Raw genomic sequence first — 16,227 nt, forward strand, 5'->3', positions numbered from 1 at the left:
AGTATATGCATTCACATAAAAATGACCAACTACCCTGGGGAACCTGTTGCAGTCCCATCCTGGCACCTCCCTGCCATGCAAAGTCCCGCACTCCTCTTTTGATGGATAGAGTCAGACACGCTGGATCCTTTCTCTCTCTGCATCCACAGCGATGTCATCCTCAGAGGCTCCAAGCTCTCCTAGCCGAGCACATAACTTGCTGAAATCTTCATGGCATGCTTCCAACACCATTCACTGTGTGAGCACAGCAAAGCCCATCCGACTGGCATCCATCTCCAGGAATCCATCTCTCATCCTGAGCAACATCTTTCATGAATATCAGGGTCCCCTTATCCCTGAGCCCTCAAAGGGCATAGCAACCATGCGGTGTGTCTCCATAGCCCGAGGTCTTCCCTGTAGCACTCCAGCAGTCACTCCATTCTGCATAAAAGTGAAACTAGAAATAGCAGCGTGTGCACATGGTTCTGAGTGTATCAAAAGGTTATGCAGCAGCAACAGCTTGTGACACCCTCCGGTATCTGCTAGACACACTGCATGGGGACAAGGCTCCAGCACCTCCCAACACTCTAGGTTGAACCTGTAGCTGGAGAAGCAGAGTATTTCCACCATGTGGTTTCAGACCATAGGGGAATTAACCCTACAGGTCCCCACACAAGTACCTATTTTTGAACACTTGCCCCCAGAGCAAAACTTCCAGAATCATTGTTTGTGCCATTGTCCTAAAGCTGCATGGTAAAAAATAATTTATGTATTTGAATTATAAAGGTGAGAACTGTAGATTAATGTGTTTTTTAAACTTGTATTATATTTTATATGGTACTTCTTTTTTATGGCAGATCATTATTGAAGGTTTGCTACGTGAAGAAGACAGGCCTATCGATATAGCCATTGATGACATTTCCTTTGTCAAGGGCTACTGCACTGGTAAACCATGGCACATAAAACTATATTTATGTATTATACCACCTGTGCAGCAGAACATTCCTTTAATTTGTTTGGATAGTTTAAGGGATTATTGAGTAGCCAAACTATGCTAAGTAGTTCCACTTTAGTGGCACAATGGTCATTTAAATGTAACCTTGGACAGGAACTTGAACTGTACCAAGTTATTAAATGTCCTGTAGGTGGGTAAGAGTCCTGTAGTGTCTAGTGTGTATAAAGGGGAGTAGCAATATTCTTTCTCTTGGGCACCTCCTCATGAAGAAAGGTAGATGTATGTAAAGAGCCTTGGGTGGGTGTAGTTGTGGGTGAAGATATATTAGACAGTAGTCAGTGGTGAAAATAAATGAGAAGGATTACAAGGATTACTCAGATACGGGTCAGTTCCTATTTGTGGTTGCACTAGAAGTGATGGTTGTTTATTGTGCAGTCTGAACCTTCAATGAGTATTAGAGAGGGTTAGTACGCTTGCAGTGTGTTTCACCAGTGCAGGGTAGAGATCTACATACTCTACATGTAGTGATGGGCGAATTTAGTTACACCAAAAGCAATTAAAAAAGTAATATTGCTAAATATGGCAATTGGGGGGAGGGTAAAAGAAAATGCATATTTGTTATTTTACATCACTTTTGATAATTTTACACATCACAATAAATAGTCTGTGTGTTTTCATTTCAATCAGAATTTAACCTGTTTATTTGTTTGGTTTTTTTTGGACAGCACCACCAACAACAACAACAGGTAAATATTACATGTATTCTGTATTTAGCTTCAAACATCAAAAATGCTCTACACACTCTGCTATCTGTAAAAAGAAAACACATACCTTTGTAAATTTATTACTGGTATGGGATCTGTTATCTGGAAAGCTATGACTTACGGAAAGGCTGTCTCCCATAGACTCCAGTTTATCAAAATAATACACATTTTTAAAAATGATTTCCTTTACCTCTGTAATAATAAAACAGTGCCTTTGTATATGATTCAAACTAAGATATAATTTATTCTTATTGGAGGAAAGACCAGTTTATTGGGTTTATTTAATGTTTAAATTTTTCTTGATTTTCTAGTAGACTTATGAAGATCCAAATTGCTAAATATGGTAATTGGGGGCGGGTTAAAGAAAATGTGCATTTGTCATTTATTTTACAACACTTTTCATGCCATTCTACCAACATAAATAGTCTGTGTGTTTTAATTTCAATCACAATTTAACCTGTATTCTGTATTTAGCTTCAAACATCAAAAAAATGCTCTACAGACTCTGCAAAAAGAAAACACATACCTTTTTAAATTTACTACGGGTATGGGATCTGTAATCTGGAAACCCATTATCCAGAAAGCTATGAATTAAGGAAAGGCTGGCTCCTATAGACTCCCAATTTATATAAAAAAGAATCCACATTTTGTCCTTTACCTCTATAATAATAAAACAGTGCCTTTGTATATGATTCAAACGAAGATAGAATTAAACTTTATTGGAGGCAAGACCAGTCTATTGGGTTTATTTAATGTTTAAATGATTTTCTAGTAGACTTAAGATATGAAGATCCAAATTACAGAAATATTCGTTATCTGGAAAACCCCAGTTCATGAGCATTTTGGATAACAGGTCCCGTGCCTGTATTTATTTTAGAACACTTTTAACACCATTTTTCACCTTAAATTGTTATACACAGCAATATAAATAGGCCCCTGTGCGTTTTCATTATTTGGTGTATATATGTGCCTTGAAGTAGATAAACTATGTTTTAAAAGGCAAGGTAATAGTTACAATTACATTCTAGAAACTGCATATATTTATTCTGTTCTTATGTCAATCCGATTAACCTGATTGTTTTTTGGCAGGACCACCACATCCACCAGATTCATCAACAGGTAAATATAACACATATTCAGTTTTCAGTTTCAAATAAATAACTCACTGCAATTATAAAGACATTTAGGGGGTTATTTATCAAAGTCCGTATTTATCTCAATATTTTCTGAAAAAACTCAGACCAAATCCGCACAGGTTTTTTGGGCTTATTTATTAATATACGTTTACGTTTCATTGGGACTTCTCCCATTGACTTATATGCAACCTCGACAGGTCTGAGATGCCGGATTTCAGATTCAGACTTTTCCCATCCTCGGGGTTTAATAAATTCTGAAAAATTCATGATTTTTTTAAAAGTCCGATTTTATTAAAAAAAAAAAAACACACACATTTTTCGTGATTTTTGCATTCAGAGTTTAGTAAATAACCCCCTTACAGTATATTCATACCACATACTGTATATATATTCGGTACTCATTTTTATAACTTCCTAACATGTTTGGGTTTCTTTTGACAGCTCCACCAAGTACAACACCATTCACAACAACAACAGGTAACTATAATGACTTCAGTTCCATATATCTAATAGTACACCACTGTGGATATCTGTTTTAAAGTTCCTTTTGGTATATTGTAAGAAAGAAAAGAAATAACTGGGGGAGGTTTCATTTGAAGCACATTGTTTACAGCACTGCAGGATTATGATGCCTTAATGTAATTTCTATCAAAACAACTGAAATGTCAAAGGTTAGAAAGTCAAAGTAAGTACTTTCTAGGCAATATTTAGAATAGATACATTTATAAAAAATTGCTATGTAACACAACTGCCCAGAACATGCATTGTTTTTTAAACCATATTAGTTTTTATTGTTTTATCATAACGTTAAAAATCAACATTCATATAGAACGAGTATCATTTTGAAACCATTCAGGACACTGTTCTTGTACTGCGCTCTGACAATTTAGTTGCAGTGGTAGATCTTGTTCAGATGCCACATATAAAAATCTGATAGATAGGCCTTATATAACAATATAAGGCCTATCTATCAGATTTTACCATTACAAGTGTCCTGAATTATATTTGTCGTGCAATGCTTTCAATAAATCGGAACAATCAGATGTCATTAATATAAAAGGACAGAAGACAGGAGAAGAGGAGTGCAAAGGAATATCTGCCCCTTAAGTCTGCAAAAATATGACACGCCCTATAATTTCCATGGTATTATTGTCTAAAAATGTACTAAACCGGAAGCTCTGCAGGACCTTTGACTCCGGACTCTATAATAGATACCACTAAAGGACCAGAAACAGATAAAACTCCAGGTCCTGGAAATGCCAGTTATCTAAGCCCTGAGCCTGGCCCTGTAACTAAGAGTACCCCCCAACCTAAAGTCACTCCAGCCCCTATAACTGAAAGCACACAGGGTCCTTTACCAGACAGTGCTCTGAGTCCTGTAACAAATAGTATTCCAGGCTCTGTAACTAGTAGAACCCCAGCTACTGCAACTGCCAGTGCCCCAGGCTCTGAACATGGCACTGCAACTGCAGACCCTGTAAGTCCAGACCACGTAACTGAAAAAATACCCCAGAACCTGTAACTGACCTCACAGCAGAACCTGAAACTGACAGCACACAGGGTCCTGTACCAGACAGCACTCAAAGCCCAGAACCTGTAACTAACCTCACTTCAAAACCTATAACTGAGCTCACTCCAGAAATATACACCCCTTTCCAAGAGATCTTAAAATGTATGAATATGCAACTGCAATATGTTAACTGTGTAGCTGTCTCAATGCTGCAGTGCAATATTTTGCAAAAGCAAATATTTGTTCTTATTAATGTAGCTTTTTTAGTTAGGTCTTCTATTACAACTACATACATTTTCTTTTTCGTGCTGCAAATTTCATTATAACATCCACCTCAGCAAAAACTATAACAAAAGGTCTAACTGTGCCACCAATTGTGCCACCACTTGATCCAGGTACAGTGACTGTGATAACATGAAAGTGTGTATTTATGCGTATGAGTGAATATTCTGTATTTATGCTGTATTTTGTCTATATCATCATGATTTCATATTGTATGGCCATATATAGTTCCCTGTCATGTACAGAGGGTAGAAGGGGGAATGCAAGTACATTGTTCAAATGTGCTTTAGAAAGAGAGGCTTAGAAGGAATTTGTATGCACTGAACTCTAGGAAATAAAATGTGCACAAACTGTATAAAAAATTAAAATAGTACAATAAAGTAAAGTAAAAGTAAAAAAAAATAAAAACACATATTTTTTAACTGGACCACACTTTGTAGCACACTATTGCTCTATTTTAATGCACTACAGTCTAAAAATGATATTGTATGAAGCTGAGAAAAAATATAAAAATTAGAATAATCATCACTTTGGGGGACATTACTTCAATAATGAGCTCCATTTAAATATTGTTTGCTCCAAGCCTTACTAGTTTTATGGTTTGTGGTATTTTTCTCTAGTTTCTGATGAAAATTTATTTTCTGTAGGTTACTGTGAGGTATCAGGGGACCCCCATTATTACACATTTGATAAACAGGTCCACCATTTCATGGGGATCTGTACCTACACACTATCTAAGCTCTGTGCAAATGATTCACACTTGACGGACTTCAACGTGGAAGCAGCAAATGATCACAGGAATGGCTTGACTCAAGTATCTTATGTGCAGTTTGTGAATGTGGATGTATATGGATACAGAATCACTCTGGAGAAGGCCCGCAAGGTTAAGGTAAGATCACATCAATTAAATTTATTTTTACAGTTTTTTAGAATGCTAAGGACTTGGAGTTGTCCATAAAAAAAAGTCTGAATTTCAATGCAAAATAAGAGATTGGCGCATTGTATAAGCTGACAGTACTTTTATATTTCTAGGTGAATGGACAACCAGTAACACTTCCTGTTAGCCTGCAACCAGATGTTGAAATCTTCCTCAGTGGAACTAGTGTGTTTGTAACAACAGGCTTTGGCATCCAAGTTTCATATGATGGAAGCCATAAAGCAACAGTGACTCTTCCAGGCGAATACTGGGATAAAGTGTGTGGGCTTTGTGGGAACTTCAATGGAGATAAAGCTGATGACTTCTTAAATCCAGACGGTAACCTGGAAACAGATTCTAACAGCCTTGGTAACAGCTGGCAGGTTGAAAATGATACTGTGTAAGTTTATAGCTGTACTTATGTTGAAATAAAGACACACATCCATCAAGTTCAACCTTTTAACCTGCCTAACTGCCAGGTGATCCAGAGGAAGGCAAAAAAAAACCCATCTGAAGACTCTCTGATTTGCCTAAGAGGGGGGAAAAATTCCTTCCTGACTCCAAAATGGCAATAGGACTAGTCCCTGAATCAACTTGTACTATGAGCTATCTTCCATAACCCTGTATTCCCTCACTTGCTAAACACCATCCAACCCCTTCTTAAAGCTATCTAATGTATCAGCCTGTACAACTGATTCAGGGAGAGAATTCCACATCTTCACAGCTCTCACTGTAAAAACCCCTTCCCAATATTTAGGCAGAACCTCTTTTCTTCTAAATGGAATGGGTGACCTTGTGTCAGCTGGAAAGACCTACTGGTAAATAAAGCATTAGAGAGATTATTATATGATCCCCTTATACATTTATACATACAGTAGTTATCATATCACCCCTTAAGCGTCTCTTCTCCAGCGTGAACATCCCCAACTTGGTCAGTCTTTTCTCATAGCTAAGATTTTCCCCTATCTTTTACCAGCTTAGTTGCCCTTCTCTCTGTACCCTCTCTAATACAATACTTCCTTTTGAAAAGTCTATATTCTGTCTTATTTAAATCCCATAAAATATTGTTTGCAGTATCATTACACTTGTATTGACTAATGGGCTGAAGCAATAATAATCTTTTAATCTATCTCACAGCTGCCCTCCAGCATCGGACCATAAACCAAATTGCACTGAGGATGAAAAAAACATAATATCCAGCAACAGCTACTGTGGTATCATTATTAATGAAAATGGTCCATTTAAGGAGTGTCATCATGTGAAAGACCCAGAAGTTTACTTTAATAACTGTGTGTATGACCTGTGTGAAGTGAAACTGGACCCTAGAACCCTATGTGACAGCCTTCATTCTTATGCAGATGCCTGCCAGTCTCATGGAGTCACAGTACAGCCATGGAGAAATGAAACTTTCTGTCGTGAGTACAACAAATATATTTCTAATCAAACCATGTGAGTATCACCTGTTCCATTACTTATTTAAGTTATTTTTTAAATTGTATTTGCAGCTCTTAAATGTCCACCAAACAGCCATTATGAGCTCTGTGGCACAGGCTGCCTTACAACATGTGTCAACAAAGAAGCACCATCCAACTGCAGTCGTCCATGTGCCGAAGGATGTTTCTGTGATCCTGGATATGTTCTTTATGATACCAAATGTGTTCCAAAAGACCAGTGTGGATGTTGGCAAGAGGATAAATATTATGAAGTGGGTGATGAATTCTGGTCTGATGACACTTGCTCTTCAAAATGCAGATGCCCATCAGAAGGTAGCGGCTTAGTCTGTACTGAAGATACATGCCCAGAAAATCAGTATTGCGGAATAACAAATAGAGTTCCTGGATGTTATTATTACACCTTTGGAATCTGTAGGGTCCATAATGACCCCCACTATGACACCTTTGATAAACAGAATCATAACTTCATGGGGCTCTGTACCTATACTCTTTCCAAATTATGTGATAGTTCCTCTTCTCTACCATATTTCAACGTTGAGGCCAAAAACCAACACCGAGGAGATACATCAGTGTCTTTTGTGGAGTGGGTCATAATAGAAGTGTATGATCAACACATACAAATTATGAGAAACGAAAATAATCGGGTGCTGGTAAGCCCATCCTACAAAAATAGTAGTTATTTTTACACAAAAATGAAATGAAAAGGTACTAATTCCATTTTTTGTTTCATGACAGGTTAACAAGATCTGGAAAACTCTTCCAGTGAGTTTAGTTGGAGGATCAGTGACAGTGACCTGGACTGGAAAGCATGTGAACCTAGAGACTGATTTCAGATTTACAGTTTCTTATGATACTGATACTTCAATTGATGTAAAGGTCCCCAGTACTTACTCCACACTTACTTGTGGAATTTGTGGAAACTTCAACAACCGCAAAAAAGATGATTTTATGATGCCAAATGGACAGCAAGCACTGAATTCTGAAGAGCTTGGGCATAGCTGGATTGCATATGATGGGGATCCTCTATGTCACCCTGATGATCCTGCACCTCCACCTCCAAATGACTGCACTACAGAGAAGTATGAGCTTTATAAAAGCAATGAATTCTGTGGACAGCTGACAAGTAAAGATGGTCCTTTCTATACCTGTAATTCTGTAGTCAGCCCAGGAGGTTTCTTTGAGAGCTGTATCTTTGATCTTTGTGCTCTGGATGGAGATAAGGATATTCTATGCAGTTTATTGGGATCTTATGCTGATGCTTGCCAGAAGGAAGGTTTAATTCTAAACTGGAGAAACAGCACTGGTTGTGGTATGTAGTACTATATTCTATAAAAATGTCTCTGAATATTGTTATATACACCCACAATATTAAACATAAATATGAATTATGATTGTAATTCTATTTGTTTGTCTATGTCAAACCTTAAAGGTTTATGGGGGAGCATATATTCTTCTAACTTGCAGAACATTTTTGTTTATATTGAACTGCTTATTTTACATTTACAAGTAAATTTAACTAGAAACTATTGTATTTTTTATATATAATTCTATTTGCAGTTTCCTATGCTTTTAAACAAATATTCTTTATAATAACTTATAATATAATAATATAAATATGAATATGTAAATAGTGAAAATCCAATCACATAATTTTTGTTTTATTTTAGTGCCCATCTGTCCAGCTCATAGTCACTATAATCTATGCATGAGTGCATGCCCAACTACATGTCTCAATCCAGCTAACAAGGATAACTGCATTCTGCCATGTACAGAAGGATGTGAATGTGATGATGGATACATCATAAGTGGAGGGACATGTGTTAATGAAACCAGCTGCGGTTGCTGGTATAATAGTACATACTACAGTGTAAGTAAAAAATCTCATACTTACCATGTGGGCTATTTTAAAAGGCCTATTATAATACAGATGTTTTTTAAATTTTAATATATGTATTTACAGGAAGGAGAAACATTTGTGCAAGGAAATTGTGAGAACAGTTGTACATGTAAAGGCAATAACAATATGGAATGTCAATCAATAGCATGTGCCAAAGATGAAATCTGTAAAGTCCAGAATGGAACATTGGGCTGCTATGCGCCAAGTACTGCAATTTGCCACATATATGGAGACCCTCACTACTCTACCTTTGATGGAACACTCCATCACTTCCAAGGATCCTGCAATTATACTGTGACTGAGACATGTGCAAACACATCAAACAACTTTATTGTTACAACAAGAAATGAACACAGAGGAAACCCAAGCTGGACTGCCATTAATTCTGTGGCCCTCACTGTGGATGGTCTGCACATCCTTTTGGAAAAGAATAACATCATTTTTGTAAGTACAATTTTTATAATCCTTAAATTCCTACCTTGATCTTAATACTATAAATAAATTAGCTTTTTCACAAATTACCCTTCTAATTCTGATCAATTCATGGAAGGATGTGGCATAAATTAACAATTCCTTAAAATATTTGTTACAGATTAATGGTACTTCAGTTACACCTCCAGTTACTGTGTCTGGAATAAGCATTGTACAGAATGGCCAGTATGTAATAGTGACAGCAGATTTTGGTCTTGAGCTTCAGTTTAACGGAGACCATGAGCTCTTTGTCAAGGTCAAGGAAAATTTCAAAGGTACATTGTGTGGCCTTTGTGGAACATACAATGAAAACCGCAATGATGAGTTCATGACACCCAACGGCACTGTTGTATCTGACGTCAATGAATTTGGAAGCACCTGGAGGGTTCCTGATGATAAATGGATGTGAGTAACTTTTATTTGTGTAGAAAATGCTATACTTGTGTGTGAATTATTTGTACATATCAGAAGCAAAAACTAAAGCTGACCCAATGTAGCAAATAAAACCATTGTGCAAAGATACTAATATAAATGGCATTGTGGAAATTTTTATTTTATTAATTAACTCATCATTTTTAAATAGATGTGACTCTACTCCTCCTTCTCCACCAACATGCTCTCCTCCACTACTGCAAGAGGCTCAGAACAGATGCTGGATTCTAAAACAGATTGATGGTCCGTTTAGAGCATGCCATAGCTCCATCCAACCTCATGGATACTTTGAAAGTTGTGTCTTTGACCAGTGTGTCACAGGAGGAAGTAATGAGCAACTCTGCAATGTCTTAGCATCTTATGTAGCAGTCTGTGAATCTAACGGAGTTTCTTTAGGAGACTGGAAGAATAACACCATTTGTGGTTAATATCATTTTTTTATTTTATTTTTTGTGGTGATTATAAACACAGCCACACACAAAAGTGGTTGAACATCCAAATATGTCACTCCCATTATAACCCTAATTTTAATCAACTAAACACAATACAAAAAGAAAGCCTTTGGAATTTGATATGTTTAACAACATTGTTTGCATGTTCCTTTTATTAGATTCCACCTTAACCACAACGACTGCTACTGCAACTCGTACCACCACTACAACTCCTACTAGCACGACAAGAGACATTTTATGTAAGTAAATTAACATTAGTGCATGCATGAATAGTGCTTTTGTCCAAGTCTGCTAATGTTTACTTGCTATAACTTGTCATCTATGATTTTCTAGGCTTATCAAAAGCAGAAGTGCCATGAAAATGTTGGTTATAATTCAAAATGGAGTGTTTACCAATACTAGGGGCTTTATGTTAAATACAGAGGAACCTTGACCTTAGCATCCCCTGAATAATGAGCAGGGTAGAGGTTGTGCCCCCCCTATATATATATATATATATATATATATATATATATAGATATAGATATAGTGAATAAATGGAATGGTCATGGAACTCCGAGGTAACTTCTAATATCCTCATATTTTGCAACTGGGGGTACTTACACAAGTTTTAGTGAGTCATGTGACAGAAATGACATCAGAACTCACCGTTTATAACTGATGACATCAGAACTCATCGTTTATAAGGATATAATTTACAGGCTATTCATGGCTTTTGTGTATTATATATATATATATACGCAAACGCAAATTGACAGCACTCCAAGGAAAAATCACAAAAGGATGTGTTGATATTTACTTTCTTTTGTGGACTGGCACCCAAGTCTTTATTTTGTTATTATGGTTGTGCGCTCCATATATACAGCCTTTAGAATGTCATATGTTAAACAAAATTGTTTGCATGTTCCTTTTCTTAGATTCCACTCATACCACCACTACAACTCCTACTACCACGACAGGAGACATTTTATGTAAGTAAATTAACATTAGTGCCTGCATGCAACCTTGTATGTTTGTATAGTGCTTTTGTTCAAGTCTGCTAATTTTACTTGCTATTAATTGTAATCTATGATTTTCTTGGCTCAAAAGCAGAAGTGCTATGAAAGTGTTATAATTCAAGTGGGAGTGATTACCAGTACTAGGGGCTTTATGTTAAATATAGTGACAGGTGAATGTGGGGCATTTTAACGTTATTTTTAACGAAATCGCAGATGATACCCGCACTCCTTCACATCTCGTTTTGCCGGGTGCTTGGTCAAAATTAGGTATATAAAATTGTAGAAAGGACCAGCACTCCGTTTTCCAAAGAATTCAATGATTTATTCAAAACTCACAGTGTCTCCAACGTTTCGGCCCACTTTGGGGCCTTTGTCATCCTTGACAAAGGCCCCAAAGTGGGCCGAAACGTTGGAGACACTGTGAGTTTTGAATAAATCATTGAATTCTTTGGAAAACGGAGTGCTGGTCCTTTCTACAATTATATATATATATATATATATATATATATATATATATATATATATATATATATATATATATATATATATATATATATATATATATATATATATATAATTCGAAAAAATGATGATGCACACCAGGATTTGACGAAAAAGGGTTAAAACTCCATTTTTATTAATTTACATTAAAAAAGAGCTGGTTTAATGTAAATTAATAAAAATGGAGTTTTAACCCTTTTCATCATTTTTTCGAATTATGCAGTTTGCCATGGAGGGTAGCACCCAGGTTCTTCACTTCAACGGTGTGCGTTAGGAACTTTTTGGTTTGTATATATATATATATATATAATATATACTGTATATCAACGCAAATTGACAGCACTGCAAGGAAAAATCACTAAAGGATGTGAAGCAAACACACTAGCGGTTTTTATTTACAGTAAACCTCTAGTGTGTTTGCTGCACATCCTTTTGTGAATTGCATTTGCTTTGATATTTACTGTACTTTATATATATTTATATATATATATATATATATATATATATATATATATATATAGTAATATAGAGGACGATGTGAAACTTGTTCCATGTTTGCAGAATCGTAAATGTCCACCACCCTTCTGTACTGTATTTTCTAACATACAGACGTAAACCATGAACAAAAAAAGTCACTAAATGCTGTTGTATTTTATTTTAGCCTACGCTTCCTGCAGTGCCTCTGGAGATCCTCATTACAACACATTTGATGGTGCAGTTCATCATTACATGGGAAATTGCAGCTACACTCTGTCTAAGCCCTGCAATGCATTATCCTCTGGCCTTCCAGATTTCCATGTCTACACCACCAATGAGCACAGAGATTCCAACACCAAAGTGTCATATGTTCAATCAGTGCACATTGAAATTTCCAAGGATGAATTCACAATACTGAAAAACAAAAAGTTTAATGTAAGCTGTTTTTGGCAAATGTTAATGTGGAATAAATGATTTTTCATTATTGAGCTCACCTATTGTAAGGTCTTGCTTCAAAACGTTTTGTATACAATGCTTGAAAAGAGTACAAGTTAAAAAAATGAATGAATAATGACTACAAGAGAGTAACAAAAATGTCCCTGTCATAGGTAGAATTGAAAGTCTATTTGTTATGACTTAACAAATGCACTAATTCTCTGTGTCTGAACTGACTCTTACATAATACATTGTCATCTATTACAGATTAATGGAAAGAGATCAAATCTACCCTTGGCAATAAAGAACAGATATATTGCTTACATAAGTGGAAATTATTTGGTTTTTGAAACTGATTTTGGACTACGGGTTAGGTTTGATGGAAATCATTATGTAGATGTTTCTCTGCCTTCAATCTACAAGGGCCATCTCTGTGGGTTGTGTGGTAAGTCATTATTTATTGGCAATATTTGGCATGGCAACATGAATATCAAAAAAATGTCAGTAATAGCTAAACGATACACCATATAACTTTTTACATTTACAGGCAACTATAATGGAATATCTAGGGATGATTATATTAAAAAAGATGGAAGCGTGGCCATTAATTCCAATGATCTTGGAGACAGCTGGATAGTATTATCTAATGAGACACAGTAAGTAAAATCAGAATTACATTGATTTTACTATTCAAGGTGTAAATGTACGTTCAAGATTACTTCATTTATAAAACCTTACATAATATGAACAAAATATGATTTATTCAGATGTCAAATACTATTTTAAATTAATTTTTAGGATGTCTCTTATTGTCTCTGGCAGCTCTACATTTTAGGAATATCAGGTTTAGGTTGATGTTTTTTTCTATATGCAATTTATAAGCATCTATTAGACCTATAAGTGAACATTTGTGACAGTGATATCAGGAAATGTCATTTCTTTTTTCGTTAAAACAAAATTGTATTGCCAGAAGTATAAGTACATGTATATTTAATTTTAAATAACCTCAGCACTATATCTTATTTTCTAGATGCAGCAGCCAAGGCCTAGATGTATGTGATCCACTTTTGAGAGAGGAATACTCAAAAAATACATTCTGTGGTATTATAAAAGACAATACAGGTAATCACTATAGTGATAGTATAGCATATTGATCGGAATGTATGTTTGGTGTCTGACCTCAACTGCTGTACTGTTGACTGCTGCCCAAAAACAATATTATCAAAATTAGGATTAATATATTATATTTTAATCAGAATATACACATTGATTTTTAATTGATTATACATTGTTTTCTCATTTATTTTTGGCCTGGTGAAATAGCTGGGTTACATCTCATAGATACACAAGGCAGCTTTGTAGCTTTGAATGTAGCTTTATTTAGCTACAATGTGTGAATAATGGACTAAATTACCAATTTACCAATTACCAATATATTGTTTTTCTAACAATTTCAATACTTAGGTATCTTCAAGGATTGCCATGCCTTAGTAAATCCAGACAACTTCTTTGAGAATTGTGTTCTGGACATGTGCTTCACAGAAAGCAAATCAACCTCCTTATGTTACGCGGTGCAGGCCTATGCTCAGCAGTGTGCAAATGCTGGAGTCTGTATAGAGTGGAGATCGCCAACATTCTGTCGTGAGTATTTACACTGTTTACATTTTAATCTGATAAGAGTATTGCACCAAACTGCACAAACCTGCCACAGAAAAGTCAGAATAAATGGTGAAAATGCAAAATCAACTCACCCAAGGTATTTTATCGATTAAATCTATTTTACAGCAATTCATAGAAACTGCTCATTAGTGTCTGCCCCTTTGGAGTTTACAGTCTGATTCGCAACATACACACACTTTACTTTTTTTTATAAGGAGCCAATTAACCTGCCTGTGTGTTTGGAGGAATCGCATGCAAACACAAGGAGAACATACATATAACTGTCTGAATTTAATTCAGGACCCCAGCACTACAAAGTAGCAGTTTTTCTATCAGATACACTTTTTACAAATTAAAGTTGATGGGTTTTATCATCATTGCCACTCTTCGTTCACACCCAACAATTCATGTGGGGCTTAATTTGCAGGCCAAACCTGTCCTACAGCAACCTACAGTCAGGGGTCACAAATTAAACTCTTAACCTAGGTTACAAATTTGGAATATGTTAATGATAATAAAAAAAAGATGGCCACTCTGTAACACAGTGGCTGTCACTCATTTCCAGGTTCAGGAATGAGTAAATGTATTGTGTATGAGTGTAACCCTTTGATTGTCTTTCATTATTATCATTATTGTTATTAATTCTGTACTCTCTTATAGCCCTATCTTGCCCTGGTGGAAGCCATTATCAAACCTGTAGAACTGGATGCCCTGCCACTTGCCACAACTTATTGTTAGAAACTCAGTGCAAAGCTTCCCCAGTGGAGGGTTGCTTCTGCGATGAAGGCTATGTCCTTAGCGGAGATAGATGTGTGAAGGAAAGTGAATGTGGTTGCACAGATTCTGAAAACAACTCATATGAAGTAAGTACAAACCTTCATTATTAAAAGTTGTAAAAATGTAATTTCTATGGGCTTAGAAACTAAATAGTATAGTTCACCTTTGTACTGCAGCTACAGCAGCATCAACAGATGGTCAGGGTAAACTGATACCAAATTAAAAAGGTTCATGTTTCAGGCACAGGCTGGGAAAGTAGTGAATGGGGTTAAACATTGCACCTAGATTTCTCACTTATACATAGTGAGGGGCTCCAGGCTAAGTATAATTAGCCTCCACTGTCTCATGCTGGGGTGAAGTCTGGTGCCTCAGAATGGGTACTGGATAGAGATAGGAGTCTCTCTGAAAAGCAGGGCAAAATTATTTAAGGTGTACTTACCTGGTTTGGGTTGAAGGAGACCCTTGTATAGACCCCAAAGGAGTGAGGGTCATGTTTTCTGTTATATTGAGGCCGCTCCAATATGTGTTTATTAAACTGTCTTTTTTGCAACGTATTTTGTGGATAATAAACTGTTCAGTGAGGAAAAACTTTAAATCTTCAGATGGATTTTAGGAGGTAAGAAGGCACACACTCAATGCCAAAGTGAGGTGCTGATCCAGAGGGAGGCTGCCCAATAATTCTCCATGGTATATAAGTAAAAAAATGCAAGTTTGGATCGCACACTCTTTTTTTAAACAAAATAAAATTTATTTACAAAAAGAAAAATACATAAGCATTATCAATAGCCCTAAATCTTTAACTGGGCATCCCTGAATCCTGTCTGCTTTATATCTATCAATACCAGTTTGAGCAAATCCCCACACTAATGCTGCAAAATAAATAGACTGCTCTCTTATTTGCTGCATATTTTAATACCATATAACTGTATATAAAATATAATTGTATTGTTATAGCAATAGTTTTTTTTATAAACTCAAAATAAAGGTACAACTAGAACCTGTAGATTAAGGAGTTGTTTCAACAACAGCTTTATCAGCTGTGTAATTTTGTGTACCAACATAATTTCAACAAGTTATGCAACTAAAAATAACCTTGTATTTCATTAATTAGATAATTATTTTCATTTTATTT

At 35.9% G+C, this 16,227-nt stretch overlaps 1 protein-coding gene across 1 annotated transcript in view; it reads left to right on the forward strand.

Annotated features, from left to right (window-relative positions):
* Positions 1–16,227, forward strand: part of LOC121394113 (IgGFc-binding protein-like) — a 90,994-nt gene that overhangs the window by 57,267 nt on the left and 17,500 nt on the right. The window contains exons 67-87 of the mRNA XM_041564118.1: positions 837–924; positions 1,660–1,680; positions 2,788–2,817; positions 3,276–3,311; positions 5,274–5,515; positions 5,659–5,942; positions 6,680–6,957; positions 7,048–7,646; positions 7,732–8,305; positions 8,664–8,863; positions 8,957–9,337; positions 9,486–9,769; positions 9,948–10,219; positions 10,407–10,487; positions 11,166–11,219; positions 12,409–12,659; positions 12,927–13,104; positions 13,207–13,315; positions 13,690–13,781; positions 14,124–14,300; positions 14,979–15,181. Coding sequence (XP_041420052.1) covers positions 837–924; positions 1,660–1,680; positions 2,788–2,817; positions 3,276–3,311; positions 5,274–5,515; positions 5,659–5,942; positions 6,680–6,957; positions 7,048–7,646; positions 7,732–8,305; positions 8,664–8,863; positions 8,957–9,337; positions 9,486–9,769; positions 9,948–10,219; positions 10,407–10,487; positions 11,166–11,219; positions 12,409–12,659; positions 12,927–13,104; positions 13,207–13,315; positions 13,690–13,781; positions 14,124–14,300; positions 14,979–15,181 — 4,434 coding nt within the window. The remainder of the gene's footprint in view (positions 1–836; positions 925–1,659; positions 1,681–2,787; positions 2,818–3,275; positions 3,312–5,273; positions 5,516–5,658; positions 5,943–6,679; positions 6,958–7,047; positions 7,647–7,731; positions 8,306–8,663; positions 8,864–8,956; positions 9,338–9,485; positions 9,770–9,947; positions 10,220–10,406; positions 10,488–11,165; positions 11,220–12,408; positions 12,660–12,926; positions 13,105–13,206; positions 13,316–13,689; positions 13,782–14,123; positions 14,301–14,978; positions 15,182–16,227) is intronic.

Source organism: Xenopus laevis, chromosome 5S (genome assembly GCF_017654675.1).
Source record: "Xenopus laevis strain J_2021 chromosome 5S, Xenopus_laevis_v10.1, whole genome shotgun sequence".
NCBI lineage: Eukaryota > Metazoa > Chordata > Amphibia > Anura > Pipidae > Xenopus > Xenopus laevis.